This window comes from Acyrthosiphon pisum, chromosome A1 (genome assembly GCF_005508785.2).
Source record: "Acyrthosiphon pisum isolate AL4f chromosome A1, pea_aphid_22Mar2018_4r6ur, whole genome shotgun sequence".
NCBI lineage: Eukaryota > Metazoa > Arthropoda > Insecta > Hemiptera > Aphididae > Acyrthosiphon > Acyrthosiphon pisum.
In genome coordinates this window covers 37,087,311-37,108,933 of record NC_042494.1, presented here as the reverse complement: position 1 = coordinate 37,108,933, position 21,623 = coordinate 37,087,311, and the positions used below count along the sequence as shown (strand labels likewise).

The 21,623-nt window shown below is 31.1% G+C and overlaps 1 protein-coding gene across 1 annotated transcript in view; it reads left to right on the top strand.

Moving 5' to 3' along the window:
* The window catches only part of LOC100165518 (cadherin-related tumor suppressor), a 38,097-nt gene that overhangs the window by 5,933 nt on the left and 10,541 nt on the right, over nt 1–21,623 (top strand). The window contains exons 2-10 of the mRNA XM_001944237.5: nt 10,801–11,118; nt 12,250–12,483; nt 12,799–13,000; nt 13,623–13,816; nt 13,899–14,820; nt 14,899–15,079; nt 15,144–18,720; nt 19,419–20,971; nt 21,047–21,602. Of these exons, the coding sequence (XP_001944272.2) occupies nt 10,801–11,118; nt 12,250–12,483; nt 12,799–13,000; nt 13,623–13,816; nt 13,899–14,820; nt 14,899–15,079; nt 15,144–18,720; nt 19,419–20,971; nt 21,047–21,602 (7,737 nt within the window). The remainder of the gene's footprint in view (nt 1–10,800; nt 11,119–12,249; nt 12,484–12,798; nt 13,001–13,622; nt 13,817–13,898; nt 14,821–14,898; nt 15,080–15,143; nt 18,721–19,418; nt 20,972–21,046; nt 21,603–21,623) is intronic.

Below are 21,623 nucleotides of genomic sequence, written 5' to 3'. Positions count from 1 at the left end.
GCTGCTGAAGTCTTGAAATTTGGTTAGAACAATGGAATGCACGTAACACGCGAACCCGTCTACTGTGCAAGAAAGTATTGTGTGCTTGGTGGGGAGGGAGAGTCGAGTTGGGACATAATTGTTTTTTATGTCATTTCTCATTACGCGAATTTCGTTATATATAATATCTACAATGAGTTTGTCATTTTTAGAAAAAATTTTATTTTACAATTAAACATACTTAAAATACTATAAAATACTTTAAATTCTTCTTATTGATACTAAGATCTATAGGTAGGGTTTATTTTTTTGTTTTTTTAAGTTTGGTACAACAAGTCGATTAGAAGGTATTCTTAATACGAGGATAATAATATTTAACATTGCAAACAACATGTAATATATATTTACGTATAAACTTGCCAAAACTTGCATGTGAAAAATAAATATTTTATATGCGATCACATAAGTTAATTGTTACTCAAAACAGTGTGTTTTTACACAAATAAATAATAAAACCACATTAATGCATTTTTGTTGCTATAAAATTAGCTTATTACGTATGTGGAAGGATATTGTGTATTTGGGTATTTATATTTGTTTAATGTATGAGTAGGTACCTTATAATATTATACTTTCAGTTTCTTATTTTAAAAATATTAAGTTTACCTTTCCTCTGAAATTTCATTGTGTTTACATAGCACGGAACAGGTAATATGGTTTTGCTGGGCTGACAAATACGTGTCATAAATATCAATGTCATTATCACATTTATTGGTTACCTTTATACAAACAACGAAACATTTACTTGATAATTTATGATATTATGCTGCCGGAGTTTTCAGAATCGCGACCCTTTTTAGTTTTTAACTGTAATTTTATGAACATGTTGAACAAGTTCTTTATGTTTGAAAAAAAACACATTTTTTCCGTTTATTTTTTACCCTATTTGTACTTCGGTGCCGACGAATTAATTCGTCTTTTGTATAGCGCGAGGCAAGGCGAATGAATAAGACTCCCAATCTTGCGGTTCAGCCACTTCGTCAGTTGTCCTAACCCGACGCAAATCCATTGGATGATTAAATACAAAGCGGACAGCTCAACCGACGATATATATATATATATATATATATTTAGCGAACTGACGTTGGTACCATTATAATATATTATAATATTCACAAATATTTCTAAAACCGGCCTACCGAGTACCGGCATGCTAGAGAAGTGGACGTGTAAAATAGCTTTGAATATGCATAGCTATAACTATCGTCGGCTAATCCTTTGGATAACTGTTCCATTTTGTCCGTGTAAACCCGTGTAACTTTAAAATGTCAAGGTTCGAACTGGCAGTCCATGTGTGAGTGTGGGACGTTTACATGACGTCTATAAAAACCATGAAACATATCTTTTAAAGAATAATATTATTTTGGCACGGTGTACAAGAATTTATGATTTTATGGTTTTTTTATGTTACTAGCTAATAAACTATATAATTCCAAAACCATCGGAAATTAAGTTTACTTTTGAAGAATAATTGTTAACGTTTGTTAATATTTAAAAACTATTTTTTATGTTCGGATAGTCACCGGTATTTCCTTAGCTTAATTAATCGTAAAATTTAATAGCATCGTTTATCTTTCCGACTTTAACACGATCAGATATCCGGAACACACTATTTAAATTTACAACTAATTTTCATCTACCTATAAATCGTATTGAAAAACTGGCTTAATTGACTAACAAATTAGAAAAATGTACGTAATATTAAATCTCAATAGTTTATAATGCACCATATGACTAAGTGTATGATGTGGATGTATAAATATATAATATATAATATGTATAATTTATATCTATTAAAAGCATTTTGGAAAAAAATGATTTTAATGTTTTTAAAAGAGATATCATTTTAAAATAAAACTATTAACTATCAACATAAATAATCGATAACAAATTAATTAATGCTTTGATTTGATCTCGTTATAGGTATATTTAGGTACCCAATAATTTTTCTTACAGTACAAAACCAATTCATTAAACCTTAAACCCGGTTACGGTATAATTATTTATTCATTCTAAATGTTTATATATTACCTATATTATGTGTAAATAAATGTATGTTTTGATCATATAAGCAAATTAACGTAATGCAGTATTTAATTTTTTATGAAAATGTTTTGATATTATAGTCATGTAATGTAAATCTCATACTACATTTTAAAATATAAAAAAATCGAATTCTAATCCGAAATATGTCCTTAACATTTTTGATTTTAAAATTGTATTTTATCACAGGTGTAAAAAGTTATTGTAAGCCCAATTGTTTATTTGATATATGATATCCGGCCTTTGAAAATGTCGAGGTGGTTGAGGGAATAAATCCCCTATTCAATAACAATATTATTCTACCAGCTGTGTGCGTACCGCCATAAAAATATCTACACACAAAGAGTTTAAAACACAATTCCAACAGTAGCAGATGTTCAATTGAAAAATTTGGCTCGCGCTTAAGTTTGATTTTTTTTTTGTAAATTGTCAAATCATAAGATTTTTGATCATAGTGTAAGGGTATTTTAACTTAGAGGCGGAATTATGTGTTAACCCCTCAAGCCCCTCCCTGAATATACGCCCATACAGAAGTTGTCTGTCAATTGCATAAACTGCCATATTGGAATGCGTATATATAACTCGTTAGATAGATATGGTTAAAGTATACTCAACATCTGTACAAAAAAAAAACTTTACTTACGAAGGTGAACAATGAACTGTACAGTATCCTCTTATGGATTCAACTATTATTATACGCAATTCCGAAAGTAAATGACTATCCTTTAAGGAGTTAAAACACCTTGGATTTTTTCTTATTTGTACTCATTAGAAATCGAATTCTTGTGTTTATAGTCTTTATACAGTAATGCATACAGTAAAGTGTATTGGATCAAATTAAAAAATATTTTATTATTTTCATATTTTTAAATGTATAATAATATATTTTGCAATACTCAACATTATATTATATCATACGGCTGGGCATACTGCATATATACAATAATATTGTGTTCAAATACTTTTAAGAAACACATGGTTATTGTGTTTATAATAATGTTCTAATAAATTATCTTAATTGTTTTAATTTAAAAAAAAAAAATAATTATATATGGGTATACATATACCCATTTGATGTATGTGTCTGCAGGTATAATGTGCGTATACGGATATAATAATATATTAAAATAAAAAATATTTGTAACGTTTATTGAATTTATTATATTTAGTATTATATTATTGGTACCTAACAACAAAACGGTTAAAATGGTTGCGTGTCCGTGCAATTTGAATAATTCTTTATAATTTTTATGTTACTATTATTTTTAATATTTAATATAATACATAGTATAGGTATATATTATACCTTTAGGTACTTAACTATAAAATGTATAAAACACAATATCATGTTTTTTTTTTACAAAATAAATCTTTTCTTTTGAAATGTATAATTTAAAAGCGTATCCGATGTTGTTAGTATTATTATAGTGGTGTATATAAAAAAAGTGAATTTATAATATCGTCTCGTCTATAACCGTGCTCAATAATGTATATAGAGATATCAGTATGCTAATGTGCTTGAGAGTGCTTTAGAGTTATCGTAATCGGAGTGTCTAATAAAAATCGTTTTTAACCATTTTGTATTGGATTAGTGCAACAATAAATGTAAAATATGTTTATTGACAAACCCGCGGAGTTAATTAGAAAAATTCCCTCTAAAAAGATCGCACAGCTTTCGGTCATTTAGTAGTTACGCAATAGCCGGACGTATATTTTAGGGTTTAGCATATTATTTGGTTTCATCTTAGCGTATAGTTAGAAGATAGCATCGGTGCATTGAAACACTTATATAACCATAAATTAAACTGACAGTTAAAGATTTTTCCGTGTTTTTATTATGGTCGCGTGACGCGTATGTTATAAAGAGCCATCGGAGAAAATATTTAAGACATATAAGTATATATCTATAAGAGTAGCCAACTGGGGGCAGTTTTGAAGTTCAAAAACCACATGACATATCTAGATACGTTCAGCAAAGAGACGTCCGATAAAAATAATTTGAAAATGTTTTTTTTTTTTTTTAAATCGACGCGTGTAGGTACAGTATAAAATATAGTATGAATGTACCACTTCCGAGTCTTTTGCAGAACGACACAATTATTCCGTTTTTCATTTTAACGACTTATGTGATAACATTGAAAAAGCGGGGCTAGACGTTGATTTTAATCACAAGGAGTTGAATAGATTCAACATTTTGGACACGCCCACATTCTCACGATAGCGTCTGAATAATATTTTCCTTTTCTTGCTCCCCATTGGCGAACACGGCACGCTACAAACCGCAAATACGCCTAAAGGTACTGATTTCAAACTTATAAGAAACAGGACCACTATACGGCACACACACTTGCTGAATGTGCGTATAATATACATTTTTATTTTATTTTTCGTATTATACGGGTATCGTCAAAAAAAAAAAAAAAAAACTGTGGTTAATCATCATAATTAATAGTGCAATAATTGTATGGGTTCGTATCGGTTGGCTATTAAATATTATAATACCGGCGGCATGCAGTTTTCGCATTTATTGTGGTTTTTATTTTGTATACATACTCGTACCATCATACGCATCATATGCACACGCACGTACGTGTATATAGTATATACTATATAGTTTATACACACACACACGTGCACGCATTATAATAATATATTATATCGGTTATTGAAATTAAATCAAGTGACAATAATTGGCATACAAAAACAGTGACCGCTATATATGTGTAACTCGTATATAATATGTTATATGTATAATATGAACGGCAGAATCCCGTTGGAGGTATTTTGCCGATTGGATAATGGGTTCCTGCTACAATGATGAATATTTCATATATACTCGCAGCATAGAAGCATAGAGGTAAGAGGTACCTACAATACGCCGCAGCAGTGCGGCATATAATATAATATAATATGTATATAAGTGCGAGTGTGTGTGTGTGCGTATGTTACTCTCATTGTCCACGGCCGCGGCAGGAAGAAAAACCGGGAAAAAAATGTATATTTATTAAAAAAAAAAAAAGGCCACTGTCACTGCGGATTATATACAATACTCTAATAACAATATAAACGATATATACTGTAATAGTACATAATATTATAAATGATACGGTTCATACGAACCGTGTGCGGGGGGGTCAGCATAGTAAAAGCGTAATATTTGACGATATCTTAATATTGTTACACGTCCATTTCATTACAATAATATTATATCGATAAATATAATATATATATATAATATATGGGTAGTGTGTGCTGACTACTGCACGTATATAGTGTATTTATGTATAGTTAATATTGTATTGTAATACCAAACTATAGCAATAGTACATTATTATAGACTATAGTAGTACACTCGTACTTATACGCATCGGCAGTTGTAGGTACTAACCTACCACTTACCAGCTACTTATAGTAAATTGTGTGGGCTCCACGAACAGTGAACGTATGCAATATATTATAGTATATACCTATGACCGGGTGTAGGTTGATTACCTATAGGTTACAAGAATGTCCATTGCTCACATAATACAATATTATTACATGAGTGTTGGGCTATAATATTATAAACGATATAGTTGTATAAGGTTAAAACTTGAAATAAGACGCCGTTCTAATTTGTATACCAACACATGTTATTATTTTGTTTTTGTTTTTTTTTTATATTCGAACGAAAGCAATAATTATTAACTATATTCTAATACCTAGTTGTTGTACGTCCTTATTATTGTTGTTATTAATTATTGTTGCGATGATACTTTTATATGAATTAAATTATTTGCTACTTCTTGTTATGATCTTAATATTGTTAGTATAGAATATTTCCTAAATGAACATTTTTATAAAATATTCAAATAAATTTTAATACATTATAATATTTATACATAATATCATAAAGTGCATATAATCTATATGCTAAACTATTACATTTATTTTCAAAATGTTCATGTGTTCTTTACCAACAATTTACAATTTATTGTTATCTTTTGTCAATTGTCAAAATTACTCTAAAGTAAAAAAAATGTTATCTTGATAATATCTGCAATTTTAGACTATATCAGAAAATATTTATATTAATAATAAAAAAAAAACCATTACAACTTAACATGTGTGATATTCACATTATTACGCCAACACAGCTTTATGATTTAATATCACCAAAATACTATTAAATATGTCATTATCAAAACCATAACAATAATTTGTACCCATAATATACTCTATCAAAATTATACTTAACAACAATATTCATACTTACTCTGTAATAAAATTACATATTACAATATCTAATAATTAATATTAAAACCTAATAAATATATGTATTTATGCACTTTACTATTATACAAAATACCTATGTACATTTGTATTAATAACCATAAATAATATATGCATGTATAATGTAATTAATATTACAAAAACATGATTTGAGTACCCACGTACTTATATAAAATAAACAATAACAATTTCAAATGGAACAACAAGTACCAAAGGTCAACCTTATAAAAATATTGTCTTAACATGATTGCTATAATAAGTAACAAAATAAATTAGGTAGGTACCTATAGTTCAGAGATAATTATTAATTTATAGTATGCACGTTGTGCACTTGTAATATAATTATTAATTACACAAAAAAAAAAAAACCATAATTGTAGCCTAATTTATAGGCCTTATTCATAGTGAAGAATTTTATATAAATGCATTTTATAACTGTTCTAAATTCATTACCTAGGGAAACTTAAGGCAATCCCAACAATAAAATAAATTTTAAAGTATGAAGTACCAATCTATGATAGCTATAAAATATTTAATCTTGAAGTATTCTTATAGAACTAATTAAGACACGTCGTGTATAAATGTATTGCTTATAACTTTGTCAGATCACATTTAACTATATTTTGTTTTTCATAATTACGAAGGAAGTTTTGAAAATTTAAAACTGCTCCAGCCTCCAAGTTTGATAGGATATATTTTACTCATAGTATACTAATATCTGAACATTATAATAGAGTGAATTGGTTTTGGATTTCACGTTTGGTCAGTGTCTTAGTGGTTACTGGTTACTGTATACATTTAAATTAAACATTATTGAAAAAAATATTAAATAACGCGTGATTTGTGCGTTTCTGATTTAATTGTACATAATACTATTAATTATATACGATATTAGCAGTAATTGCATTATAGTAAAGTAATAATAATAATTTAATTATAGTACGAAATCTGTTTCATATCGTATCGGATATCATTCTTGAGTCTTGACTATTAACTATTGGAAAACTACCTCCAAGAAATAAATAGTCAAATTTTGGAAAATATTCATTGCACATTTTATATAGATGTACAGTGTACACTATATAGTATATACGTAAAGTGTATACTGTATTACCGTCTATAATATTATGTATATAAAAAATATATATTATATTGATTTCGATTTCGAATTTGAACATACGAACACGTGTTTATTTAATATTAAGTTTTTTGTTTTTAATACAATTTTTTAGGTCACTAATTATCAAAACATATATACCATATACCAATCTACATGGCTACACGTACCTACCAATCTATCATTATAGCAATAACTGCCAACTGGTATATATTAATATGTAATGAAATGGACCATCGAGATGATCGCGGGTTGTGCTATAACATCATTAACCAATCATATTCATAAAAATTGAATCCGGATTAAAATCGGATAACATGTTATTGATCACACTGTACATACTATTAAATGAGTTACGACTTTGGCGTTTGGATTAGAAGATTATGTGTCAAAAAATTTGATTTTTTCTCCTTCTCTATTAACGGTTGAATACGATAGGTTTGGTCCTCAGTATATATTATAGTCAGTTGGTATAGATACCATCCTATAATATGTATATACAACTAGAGTAGTTCGTCCGACCATTGGACCATTGGGCTATATAATTTGTTTTTGTACTAGCACCTATATTTTACATTAATTCCAGGAGCACCTTTACACAACAGTCAAATAACCATTAAAATTTAATAGCCCTATCAACTATATCATTTGATTTCTTGATTGTTTTTTAATAGTACTAGGCTAATCTATTGAGAGCGTGCATTTTGTTATAAATAAATAAAACGATCACTCGTGTCTTTAGCAGAAATATATCTGCAGTCTAGTATTTTTATGAATATCAATTATTAAAAAGTACTTATACCGTTAACAATTTGATTTCAATTCGAACAATTCAATTCTGTATTAATACGATTATTTATCGGTTTTCAAAAATGTTTAAAAACCTTAAAAAATTCAAAATAAATAGTTTTGAATTGTATATAATTTTACAACGAATCTCATGTGTTGGGTCGTTATTCTATACACGGTACCTACATAAACAGCTACAATTAATCGTGTCTACAGACTACAACGCGTGTACGACTACGGTAAGGCATATATTTTTTTGTTTTAACTAACCGCCGCCGATAAACATGTTACCCCTATATCATAAAAAAAAAAACAATTCCCGTAGAAAAAAAATACATATCCATTTCGGTATAGTAAACTAATTAACATCAATTGTACCTCTTTTTTGATGCCTGCGGAAAGACTCGTTTAAAAATACCAAATAACAATGTACCGGTTCAGTAAGAATGTATTTTTTTACCCGTTCAAAAAATGTCTGTACGTTACTTTTTATCAAATTCTATTTCTATATAATATATTAAAGTACCCTTATTTCATAATACTGTCGATTCAGTAAGAAAAAAACGTGTGAATAAAAAATAAAACCGTTTATTGATTTATAAATAACAATAATAAATTATATTCGAAAAAATATACAACTGTAATATTACTTGTATTATCTTTAAAATTAATTATTTTTACACAAAATATATCATATCTTGTTTTGATGGTAAATTTATTTTTCCGTTCGAGAAATATGTGTAGGTGTGAAATAAAACTGAAACATATATGTTTTTATTAAGTCTTATTGCCTATTGGAAATAATATTGTTGTGATAACATTAATATAAAATAATTATTTATAAATAAATAATCATTATTTCTTAATAATGGTTTTAGAATTATAAATTTGTTAAAGATCATGTGGTGTGTAAGTATTTGAAAACATTATATTATTTTGTTCCTTTGTTAATATAAAACTTGACTTACTGTGGGATTTATTTGGGAAAACAGGTTTTAACAACAATTTGTACAATAAAAAACGCTGTCTTACCTTGAAACTGTCAAGCCCTCAAATTATTGTAATATATATATATATATTTATACAGGTATATATTACATATATATATATATTTATACAAGTATGTAATATATTTTATATGTAGTAGGTAATCATAATACAATTTTGTTTTGCTGAAGTCCAAAATTATAGATCACACGTATTCGTTATGGTCACAATGAAATATGTAATTTAAATAAAATAAATTTATGACACATAATAAATTCAGTTTTTAGGGTAAAAAAAAATATTTTATCTCTTATATTCTTTTCTATACTGGACCTTACAAAACAAATATTTAGTAATTCAGCGAAATAATAATTGTGTTGATAATTCACACTGTTGAGCGTCTTTAATGAGCACATACTTTGGATGCATATAATACTATTATGTAGGTAGGTATGGAGAGGTTTTCCTTAAAATATGGCATGCATATTTTTAGCAAAGAAAAAGTAAATTTATCAAATACTAGTATGGAATTTTAAAAATATAGAACACAATGTGAGTATGTGACTTGATATTATCAAAAATAAAATCTTAACGTGCAGGTACTTCCCTATGAATGTTAAAAACCAAAAATTATATTGTATAAAAATCCTAATGGTTTAATTTTATAATTTCCATAACAAGTAAATTAAATAATTACTCTTAATTACAGACACTAATTTTTAATGACTTTAAATATTCGTTACACAACATTATTTAACACAAAGAAAATTAGTTATACTGGGGTGTGGGATAATATTTGAATAGGTGGTACAGTGTGCACTGAGAAATACCAATGGCTACTGCCTACTCGCGTTCAGAAATACTTTTAATATATTAAACGGTTGTTGTTCGTTTACAGATTTATTTTAAAATTCTGTACGTGCATTCAAAAATACATTTATACAAATAAAACAAAAATCCATAATTCCGATTGATTGAAATTTAAATGGAATTATATTTAAACATATTTCTTTCTTAACTAATATTGCATTATGTATATACGTACCTTACATTAAGGATGTACGTCTATCCACGGTCGCCGAGGCGGCGGTGCCTAAACGGTTGAACAGTGGATAGTTTTTCTGGTCGTCATGCTCTGGCGCAATTGCTTGGGTCATTAAAAAAGTAACACCATTGAATGAAAATATACGGTGTTTGAGAACATGATCCGGAATGCGTTAAGTTATTTTAATAAGATAACATCGATTTGAATATATATTTATATGTATTATGTACTGACGCGAGATTATGGGAACAAAAACGTATAGCATGGAGCCAATTAGCGTTTTTTTTTTGTTTTAAAAAAATTTTCGGCTCCCGTACGGACAACTACGCATGAGTGGATTCGCGAACGTGTACCAATGATTTATGTGTTTGTTATGTTTGTATATATATAATATGTATAATGTTTAAAGCATATTATAAAATGTATTAATATCTTTGTGTGTATTATAATTTATAATGTATAATCTTCATGTCACGTGTGTTTTAATTGTTTTGTGTTATCCGTCCAGGTGAAAGTGAAGATTTTGGACAGAAACGACAACCGCCCGATGTGGCCGAGCGCTCCGATCGAGTACAAGATCTCCGAAGAGATACCGATCGGTTCGCTGGTCGCTACGCTCAAAGCCACCGACCCCGACTTGGACTCGACGCTCACGTACACGGTGATCGGCGACAACGACAGCAGTAGCTCGCCGCTGATGCTGGACGCGTACACGGGCAACGTCCGTGTGCGCAAGCCCATAGATAGAGAGACCAGCCCCAGACACGTGCTACCGGTACGGGTATCCGACGGGGTACACCACAGCGACACGTCCGTAGTGTTCGTCGTAAGTACATAATAATATATTACAATTTATTGGCAATCGTGCGATTAAAACAAAATATGTATTATAAATTCATATTGTACGGGGTATGGCAAAATATTTCTAGTCCGAGTCGGAAACAATATCACCGTACGGCTTTTATGCTATTATCGTTGTTCCGAAATCGCGATATCATTCATAAATTCATAATATATCATATTCGTAATATAGGTAGGAAGTATGTACAACGCATATAAGTGTAGGTACCGCGCATTTAATTTCAGAAGTACCAGTTTCTATTTTTATAAGTTACACATTTCTATCGATTCCTCCATCCTCCATTCCTCCACATGGAGTTAAAATACTATATTAATTACTATATATGCATACTCAATAATAGTACTTAAAATGTATCAACGCCCTACGGTCGCGTCGATTTTTCTTGCCACGTTTAACATTTTTGCAGCTCTTGTCTTACCAAACACGTTCTTCCCCTCGGCAACAGCGCAATACTGACGCTTCCGCACGTGCCATACATTTATCGTTAAATAATTCCATAGTACATACCTAATACAATCATACGAAAACATCACGCGATCTCTGGCTATTCGCTTGTATTTCATTAGCTATATTATATAATATAATGGACATATTATTTTTTTTCATTTCACATTTGTAAGTTATAATTTATTTATTAAAATCGTTCGAGTTATAATAGTTGTGGCGTTATACCGCCCTCTACGTAAATAATATTTTATCGAGTCTGTATATAATGATTATATTAAACGGGGTATAATGCAATGATATACACATGCGTATATCATAGACCGTGGCGCGGTGTCAAAGTTCCCATTAACAGGATGAAATCAAAAAGTAAAATATTATCGCGAAACGAATCGAGTTACGTTTACCCAGCAGAAAATGTAATTTAATAGGTACATCATACCGTTAAAGTCGTTTTGAACGCGTCGGATCGAAAACGCCTCACATAAAACACGAATTTCCCGGATGGTGTTGATTGGCGAGGCGATCCGACATGTACATATAAATATAATATATTATTATAAATGATAAACAAAACAAAACCGATATATCGTCAAATCAATTTATTCATAACATTATGTTTAGAATTTTAATGTTTTTCCGCGTTTACAGATTCTCGACACCAACGATAACGCGCCGTCGTTCGCTAAGAGCGTGTATTCGCTAGACGTGAGCGAATCCCGGTCTAGGGGCACGAAAATTGGCGACATCACCGCCGTGGATGAGGATGAAGGCGTCAACGGCGTGGTTACGTATTCGGTGATCAGTGACTGGGCTAACGATGTGTTCAACATCGATCCGCACACGGGAGCCTTCTCCCTAACTGGGAAACTGGATCACGAGGAGGCGAGTATTTAAAACAATCTTAACCAACTTTTGAATAACACCATCTTTTCCCTCTTGGAAAAATCTGATTCACTAAGAAGATTGAAAATTTATCTTTATTGATAAAGTAAACTAAAAAAATCAAAAACTGATAAACGATATATAACTCGATCGGGTGGGGTGGGCTAAATCAAATATTTGAAGGGAGTGTTGGTGGCTTTTGCTCAGTAATTCCATCATATCAAACCACTCTTATAATATTATAAACTTGTGCGATATACCTATTATATAATATTGTATCGTTATATAACGATGTCGTGTGTTTGCGTTGTTCAGGTGCAGCACTACATCATGACTGTCCAAGCCCAGGATGCGGGAAAGCCGATGTTGTCCTCGACGGTTACGGTGTACATAAACGTTATCGACGAAAATGACAACGCACCCGTGTTTGAGACAAATAGTTACAATGTTGATGTTTACGAAAACGCTACTGTCAACACAATCGTGGCGACGGTGATGGCAACAGATCGTGATTCAGGTAAACATTCAACCCGCCGCCGAAGTTTACTTCGATGCATAATATTGCATGCGTGTGTGCACTGTGCACGGTTGTTTACTATATGTATGCATTTATGTATAGTATATACTATATTATTATACAAGTGTTTGGCGGAAACACGTGTTTTATAATTTATTAGTGAACATATTTTTTCAAACACTCTTTGCCGGTATAAACCCGATAATGAATTCGAACCGTCAAGTGTGTCGACTACGTAAAAACTATGATTTTTCATAAGTATATAATATACATAACTATAATAAATATATATATATTTAATATAATACGCCTTATTATTAAAATTATATTAAAATTATACTCTATGGACCAATCACGGGTTTTATTTTAGTCCAGATATAATAATAATTATATGTAAATTATTATCGATTGCGTGTTTAAATTTGTATGATATAAAGTATTATTTTACTCAATCAGTTAGGTATTTATTTATTCTTGTTATTTTATTTATAAAATATAAGTAGGTATACAACGACTCAATGAATTTTTTCGTTTTTTTTATTTTTACTTATCTTATTCAGATTTTGTAGTAATACTTACTTATTTTTGATAAAAAAAAGTTAATGCATCTTGGATTTTTCAGGAATTAACGGGAAAATCAAATACTCAATTCAATCTATTGACCAAGAAGATAATGATTTTACTATTGATCCGGACAATGGCACTATTTGGCCACATCGCAATTTGGATCGTGAGACCGTAGCTTCATATAATCTCGTGGTAGTAGCCAAGGACGGGGGACGCCCGGCGGCTTCTGAACTCTCAACCACTGTGCAGGTAATAAACACCACAGCAATTTATTTACATGAAATATAATCTCATTGTATTAAACAATTATTAATGCGTTTCCTTCGTATAGATGACAATTACAATCAAGGACGTTAACGACTGTTCGCCTCACTGGATTACACCAAACGTGACTGCAGTCATGGAAAATGTAGAAATTGGTACAATAGTTACAGTTCTTAAAGCTGTAGACGACGATGAAGATAAAAATGGATTTGTCGAGTACTGGATAAATTCTGGTGATGAAAAAACATTTACAATTGGATCCATCGATGGAGTTCTACGTGTAGCGAGTTCTTTAGATCGCGAAACAAAATCATCGTATAAATTAGAAATAGGTGCTAAAGACCGTGGCGATCCTTCTCTAAACTCAATAATGAAATTGACAGTTAATATTTTGGATGAAAATGACAATAGTCCAATATTCGATCCAAGGCAATATACTTCATCTGTACCAGAAAATGTAACCATTGGATACACAGTTGTTCAATTATTCGCCACTGATAAAGACGTTGGTCCTAATGCTGGTATAAGGTATACGATCACAAACGGAGATGAAAATTTGGATTTCAGTATTGCTGATGATACTGGTTTAATACGAGTTGCAAAATATCTTAACTATGAACGTAAATCTCGCTATGTATTAACTATTAAAGCTGAGGATGGGCCCGTCGGTATTGATAACCGTGTTAATTCTGACGAAGTTACAGTTATAATTACTGTTTTGGACATAAACGATAATTATCCAGTTTTTCCAGATTCCCCTTACACCATTCATGTTCTCGAAGAGTATATTCCGGAATCCAAAGAATTTCCAGTTGCTATAGTGAAAGCAACAGATGCTGATTCTGGATATAATGGTAGAGTAAGATATTATTTAAAGGACACTGAATATTTTACTGTAGACAGTGTTAATGGAAAAATACATCTTGTGAGGAGCTTAGATAGAGAAGTTCAATCTGAACATTTGATTACTGCAGTAGCTATGGACTCTGGTAAATATAATTAATTCAAAATTGTATTAATGAAAGTTAAATAGCATAGTGAGTTATTTAACTTAATTGTTTTTACAGGTATGCCATCATTAAGTGGCACTGGATTTATTCGTGTGATTGTTCAGGATGTTAATGATCACAGTCCTCAATTTCAGCAACAGAATTACGTAGTATACATTGATGAAAATAGTCCGATTGGATATTCAGTAACTCAATTGACAGCAACAGATTCTGATATCGGATTGAACGCCAAAATAAAGTATATTTTGTTAAATTATTAAAATACTTTTCATTATTTTTACCAATTCTTTGCTATTTTTTAGGTACAGCCTCCTGGGAAATAAACAAGATAAGTTTCAAATGGACGAAGATACAGGAATACTAAGAACATTATCCAACTTGGACAGAGAAGAAAATGAAGTGTACTATTTAACAGTAGTAGCTCAAGATTCAAGTTTAACAGAACCTAAAGCATCAGTAGCTAACTTAACAGTGTTTGCAAAAGATGTTAATGATAATTATCCGATATTTTCAACTTCACAAAGTATTATTTATGTGTCGGATAAGACTCAATCAGGACAATTTATATTTGGAGTAACTGCTATAGATTTAGACTCTGGAGATAATGGAAAGATAGTTTACCATTTAATATCAGGGGATATAGATATGTTTCATATAGACGAAAATACTGGTGTTATTGAATCAATTCAAAAACTAAATAAACAAATGGAGTATAAAATAAAAATCGAAGCTAGTGATAAAGGACAAATACCAAAAAATGCAGAATTTGATTTGACCGTAATCCTTTGGCCAGATCGAGACTTTCCTGTAGTGCGACATGTAGGAACAAAACAGCTATCGATTGTTGAAAATTCTAGTCCTGGAAGTGGCGTATCACGAATTTTAGCAACAACTCCAAAATCTGGATCAAAAAAAGGCACTCTACGATTTTCTATAGCAGGAGGCGATTTCGACAACACCTTTGAAGTCGATTCAGTAAGTGGTGAAGTAATAATTGGTAAAAATGGAATTGATCATGAAAAATCGAGTCAGTATAAAATTTGGATTGAAGCGTCTGATTCAGATGAGCCGAAACTTAGAAGCGCTGTGTTATTAACCGTCAATGTTACAGATGTAAACGATAATCCACCCGTTTTTGAATATCCATTTTACACTGTTTCTGTTCAAGAAGAAACATTTCCTCCAACTTCCGTCATCACTGTTGTAGCCATAGATAAAGACACAGGGAAAAATAGCATCATAACATATAGATTAGTTGACGATATGAATGGAATTTTTAGCATTGACGATGTTTCTGGAGAAATAGTAACCAACACAAAATTGGACAGAGAAACTGATGATCATTATACGTTGACGGTCGAAGCTGTTGATCAAGGTTATCCACCTCTTACTGGATCTGCAATGATACATATAACTGTTCTAGATATCAATGATAATCCACCACGATTTACTCGTTTGTTCAGTGTTAATGTAACTGAAAATACAGAAGTTGGCTCATTTGTTATTGGTATCACAAGTTCAGATTTAGACATAGGCGTCAACGCTAAAGCAACATACAGATTTACTGAAAATCCAGGAAATATGTTTAAAATTGACTCAGATACAGGAAAAGTTTACATAGCATCTGCTATAGATCGCGAAGTTCAAGATGAATATTTACTTAACGTTGTCGCAGCGGATGGTTCGTGGCAAGCTGAAACTCCTCTAACTATTACAATTCAAGATGTTAATGATAACGCACCCGAATTCGAAAAATCTAATTACAAATTTAATTTTCCTGAAACGCAAAAAATTGGAGCCACTGTTGGTCGTGTAATTGCTACTGATAGAGATAAGCAAGGTTCTAACTCTGTCGTTTCTTTTAATTTGAAACAGCCTTCTGATGTATTTTTTATAGATCCAATATATGGTGATATATTTACTAAACGTGCATTAAAATACAAACATTCAACAAAAGATATATCACCAGAAAATGAATATACTTTAACTGTTCTAGCTACTGATAATGGTAAACCTCCTTTGTCATCCGAATGCTTCATCATTATTAACGTCATTGATTCAAATAATAATGCACCACAGTTCGAAAAGAAAAAATATTTCTCACCAATCCCAATCAATTTGGAAGTATGGTCACCTTTAATTACAGTTGTAGCTACTGATCACGATTCAGGTGTAAATGCCGAAATTGAATACTTCGTATATGGAGGCAATGCTACAGATTTAGTTCAAGTTGACAGATTTTCTGGATTAGTATCGTTAAAGAAAAAATTAATTGATACAGATTTAAGTAAAAATTATGATTTAGTGATCAGAGCAACAGATCACGGAGTACCACCAAAACAAGATATAACTGATGTCACCTTTACAATAACTAGTGAGAACAATTTTAACCCAGAATTCTCATCATTAAGTTATCAAGTATTTGTACCAGAAAATGAACCAATTGGCTCAACAGTACTAACAGTTAAAGCAACAGATCAAGATGAAGGGCCAAATGGTTTAGTTAGATACTCGTTTGAAAATCTATCCGAAAAGTTCAAATTAAATTCTGACACTGGTGCGATAACTATAGCTCAAATTTTGGATTTTGAACGTATAAGAGAATATAAACTCAATGTCATTGCAATGGACACAGGATTTGAACCAAAAAAATCTAAAGCTACATTATCTATTATGCTCACTGATATTAATGATAATCCACCAACTTTCAATCAAACTCTATTTAATGTGTTTATTCTTGAAAATTCACCAGTAGGAACCTTTGTTACACAAATGGTAGCCAAAGATTTAGACTCTCCAAAAAATGCAATAATAAATTACTCTATAACTGGCGGTACTGGAGAACATTTATTTTATTTCAATAGTACATCTGGTGCTATTTTCTCAAAACAAGTATTTGACTACGAAAAAGAAAAATCTTATAGTTTGGAAATCCTAGCTATTAATCCAAACTCTACACTATCTGGATCTACAAAAGTTATCGTACATATAGATGGCGTTAATGAATATTATCCAACATTTAGTCAATCAGTTTTCTATTATGATGTACCTGAATCTGCGGAAATCGGTGTTAACGTTGGGGCAGTAAAAGCAACAGATTTAGATGCTGGAAATGATGGTAAAGTGTATTACTTTTTAGTTGGATCTAGCAATGATAAAGGATTTACGATTGACCACAATACCGGATTGTTAAGAGTTTCTAGACATCTAGATAGAGAAACGCAAAATCGAATTATACTTACTGTTTTGGCGAAAAATGCTGGTAGCATTAGAGGAAACGATACTGATGAAGCTCAAGTGATAATATCAATTCAAGACGGAAATGACCCTCCAGAGTTTGATCAAGAGTATTATGAGTGCTTGGTTTCCGAAGGTACTAGACCAGGAGCAAAAATATTAACTGTCCACGCCGTTGACAAAGATGCCTGGCCTCAGAATAATCAATTCTCTTATTCTATACTTTACAATATGACAAAATTATTTCGTGTTGATCCACAAAATGGAACTATTGAAACTGTTGGACACTTTGATAGGGAAACTATCAATTACTACGAAATTATAGTTGGTGCTGTGGATACAGGATCCCCGCCTCAGACTGGAAGTGCAACAGTTAAAGTCATGATTACTGACGTTAACGATAATGGTCCATTATTAGCACCTGACAACAGTGTGGGATATGTGTCCGAAAACGAACCAATTAATACAAGTATCATGGTATTAACAGCAACTGATGCAGATCAACCACCAAATGGCGCTCCATTTACGTATAGAATCGTTGGTGGACCTCATCGAGAATTTGTAACGTTGGACGAATCGAATGGACTTCTTAGAACCGCTAGATCAATTGATCGTGAACAGACACCAAACCTTAGTATTGTGGTATGTATTATAGCGATCATAATTAGTTAGTATTATAGTAATTGTTAAATGTACTTAAATTAATTTTAAATATGGATTGTATCATCAAGAGGATTAATATAACACGTTTATATTTATTGTAGTAACTTGTAGCATTTACATATTCGTTTCACAAAACCACACAAATAGCTGAATAAATAACAAAAAAGTTATACATACTCGTATATTAGATACAGCTAGTTTTGTAATTTTATTTTCATATAAATGCATTTTTTCCTTCAGATCATAATGATATTTCTTTTGTTTTTTTTTTTACTTTTTTGATGCATATTTTTTCATGATTTGTAAGATATATTTTACTTGTAATTTATAAATTAAATAACTGATAACATTTTTTAATATTGAAAATAAAAAACCTATTACACCTTGTACACTTAGGGTTCTTAAATGCATTTTTAGTTCGTTTTAAAAAAAAATAGTTAAAAATTATTCTTTTATCATATTTTTACAAATTTTACCCATAATAAACAAATTATTTAGGTAATTCATAAATTAAAAATAAAAATAAAAAATTGTTGAATTAAAATATTCAAAACATATTATTTTATAGTGAACACATACTCCAACACCAAAATATAAACATAATTTATATTATTTTGAATTGAAACTTTTTTTAAATAAAATTTATATAATCAATGTGTATTGTTTCGTTGTTTTAGATATCAATTACGGATAATGGTTCTCCTCAAATTACGACTGAAAATCTGTTGAATATCGTAATTTTAGATCAAAATGACTGCCCATCTAGTCCAAGATCAGTGAATGTTCTTATTTATTCAATAAAAAATGAATATCCTGTAGGAAAAGTTGCAGATGTGAGGCCGATTGATCCTGATACAACAGGAGATTATAAATGTTATCTTGAAAAAACTAACAACGATTTTTTGATTCCTGAAGCCTGTGATTTACATATCAATAGCATATCTAAACCAGTTACTGTGCTTCATGTATCTGGTAATGATGGCAAACACGATTCTGTCACTAATATTGTTAAAATAGAATATCAAACAATCGATAAGAATATTATAGAAAATACAGTTTTTACTAGAATTGACAATGTCACTTCTTCAGGTTTTATTGAAAACCATTATACGAAATTTATGAATGTATTGAACTCAACATTTGAAGATAACGACCCGTTGTTGTACAGTATTAACGAAGTAGATGGGGGAATTGAGGTAGCAATAGCTGCAAGAGGTTTGACTAAAGAGCATATGAACGACGCGTTAAGGAGTAAATCAAATAGCATTGCACAATCAACAAGATTGCCAGTTTTCTTCGATTATTCACCATGTCAAAAGAATATTTGTGAAAATTATGGAAATTGTTCTAGTTCTCTAGTTATATCAAAAGAACCACGAGTAACAAATTCTCAGGATTTTATTTTTACTTCACCCACCATATTACAAGAATTTTTTTGTACCTGTGCTGAAGGATATGCAGGGAAGAAATGTGATAAACGACAAGATCCATGTGCACCAAATCCTTGTCAGTACGGAGGTACTTGTAGAAGACAAGGCATTAGTTATCAGTGTTTCTGCCCTTCAGATAGAGAAGGCCTAGAATGTGAGAAAGAGCGTTACGATAAATGTGACAACAACCCTTGTATGAACGGTGGTAGTTGTAAACAAACTCAAGACAACATTGGATACTTTTGTTTATGCAGACCGGGATACCGAGGAAACATATGCGAGTTATCAGCTGATTCATGTCGACCTAACCCGTGCTTAAATGGAGGATCTTGTGTTTCTTTGAAACCTGGATATAAGTGTAATTGTCCGAACGGCTTGCATGGAAGACATTGTGATAAGTCATCGTTTGGATTCAATGAGTATTCATATATGTCATTCCCGTCATTGGACAGTATAACCAACGATATAACAATAGTTTTTTCTACATCTAAACCGGACTCTTTGCTGTTATACAATTATGGAACCCAGGTTGGAGGAAGATCAGATTTTATAGCAATTGAATTGATCGAAGGGAAATGCGTGTTCTCATACGGTGGTGCTAGAAGCTCTATAACTTCGATTAGTGTTGGAAAAAGTGATGGATCTTCATTAGCTGATAGTCAGTGGTATAAGATAACTGCTGTAAGGAATGGTAAAGTTCTGTCATTGAGTGTTGCGTCATGTATTGATAATGGTGACAATTGTCAAGAATGCAGACCATCCGATAAGTCATGTTATAGTGATAATACAGGAACCGTAGGGTATGTATTAGTTCAATAATCAACGTATAATATTTGTGTTGATTGTATTAAAATAAGTTTAAAAATATGTTTCAGAACTTTGAATTTCAATGGAAATAATTTGTTGATTGGTGGAGTTATTTCAGCAGATCCCCTACTAGAAAGACCTGGGCAATTACGATCGGACGATTTTGTTGGTTGCGTGCACAGTGTTACTATCAATGGCTATGGTATGAACCTTAGTAGCCCAATATCTTCGAAAGCTGTCGATCCGTTCTGTAACCGTCAAGGCCTTTGTGCTCAATCATCAACACTATGTGGTGAAGGATCTTCTTGTTTGGACCGATGGAATGGTGTTATGTGCAAATGTGAAGATAATGATGTTCTATCGCCAAATTGTTTCCAAGCATTCAAACCAGTTTCGTTGGGCGAAGGTTCATTCCTTGAGTACAAGATCACAGAGAAGCACAGGCGAATGCATTTATTGGAATCTATTTATAATGGAACAACAGTTTGGCGACAAGAGTCTAGAATTAAGAGAAGTTCACTTATTGTAACCCCAGTTAAGGAACTTAGTCTGATGTTTAGAACAATGAAATCAAATGCTACTATACTTCTTGCAGCTTCCAATTCAGATTTTACGCTAGTTAAAGTACATATTATTATATTTAAA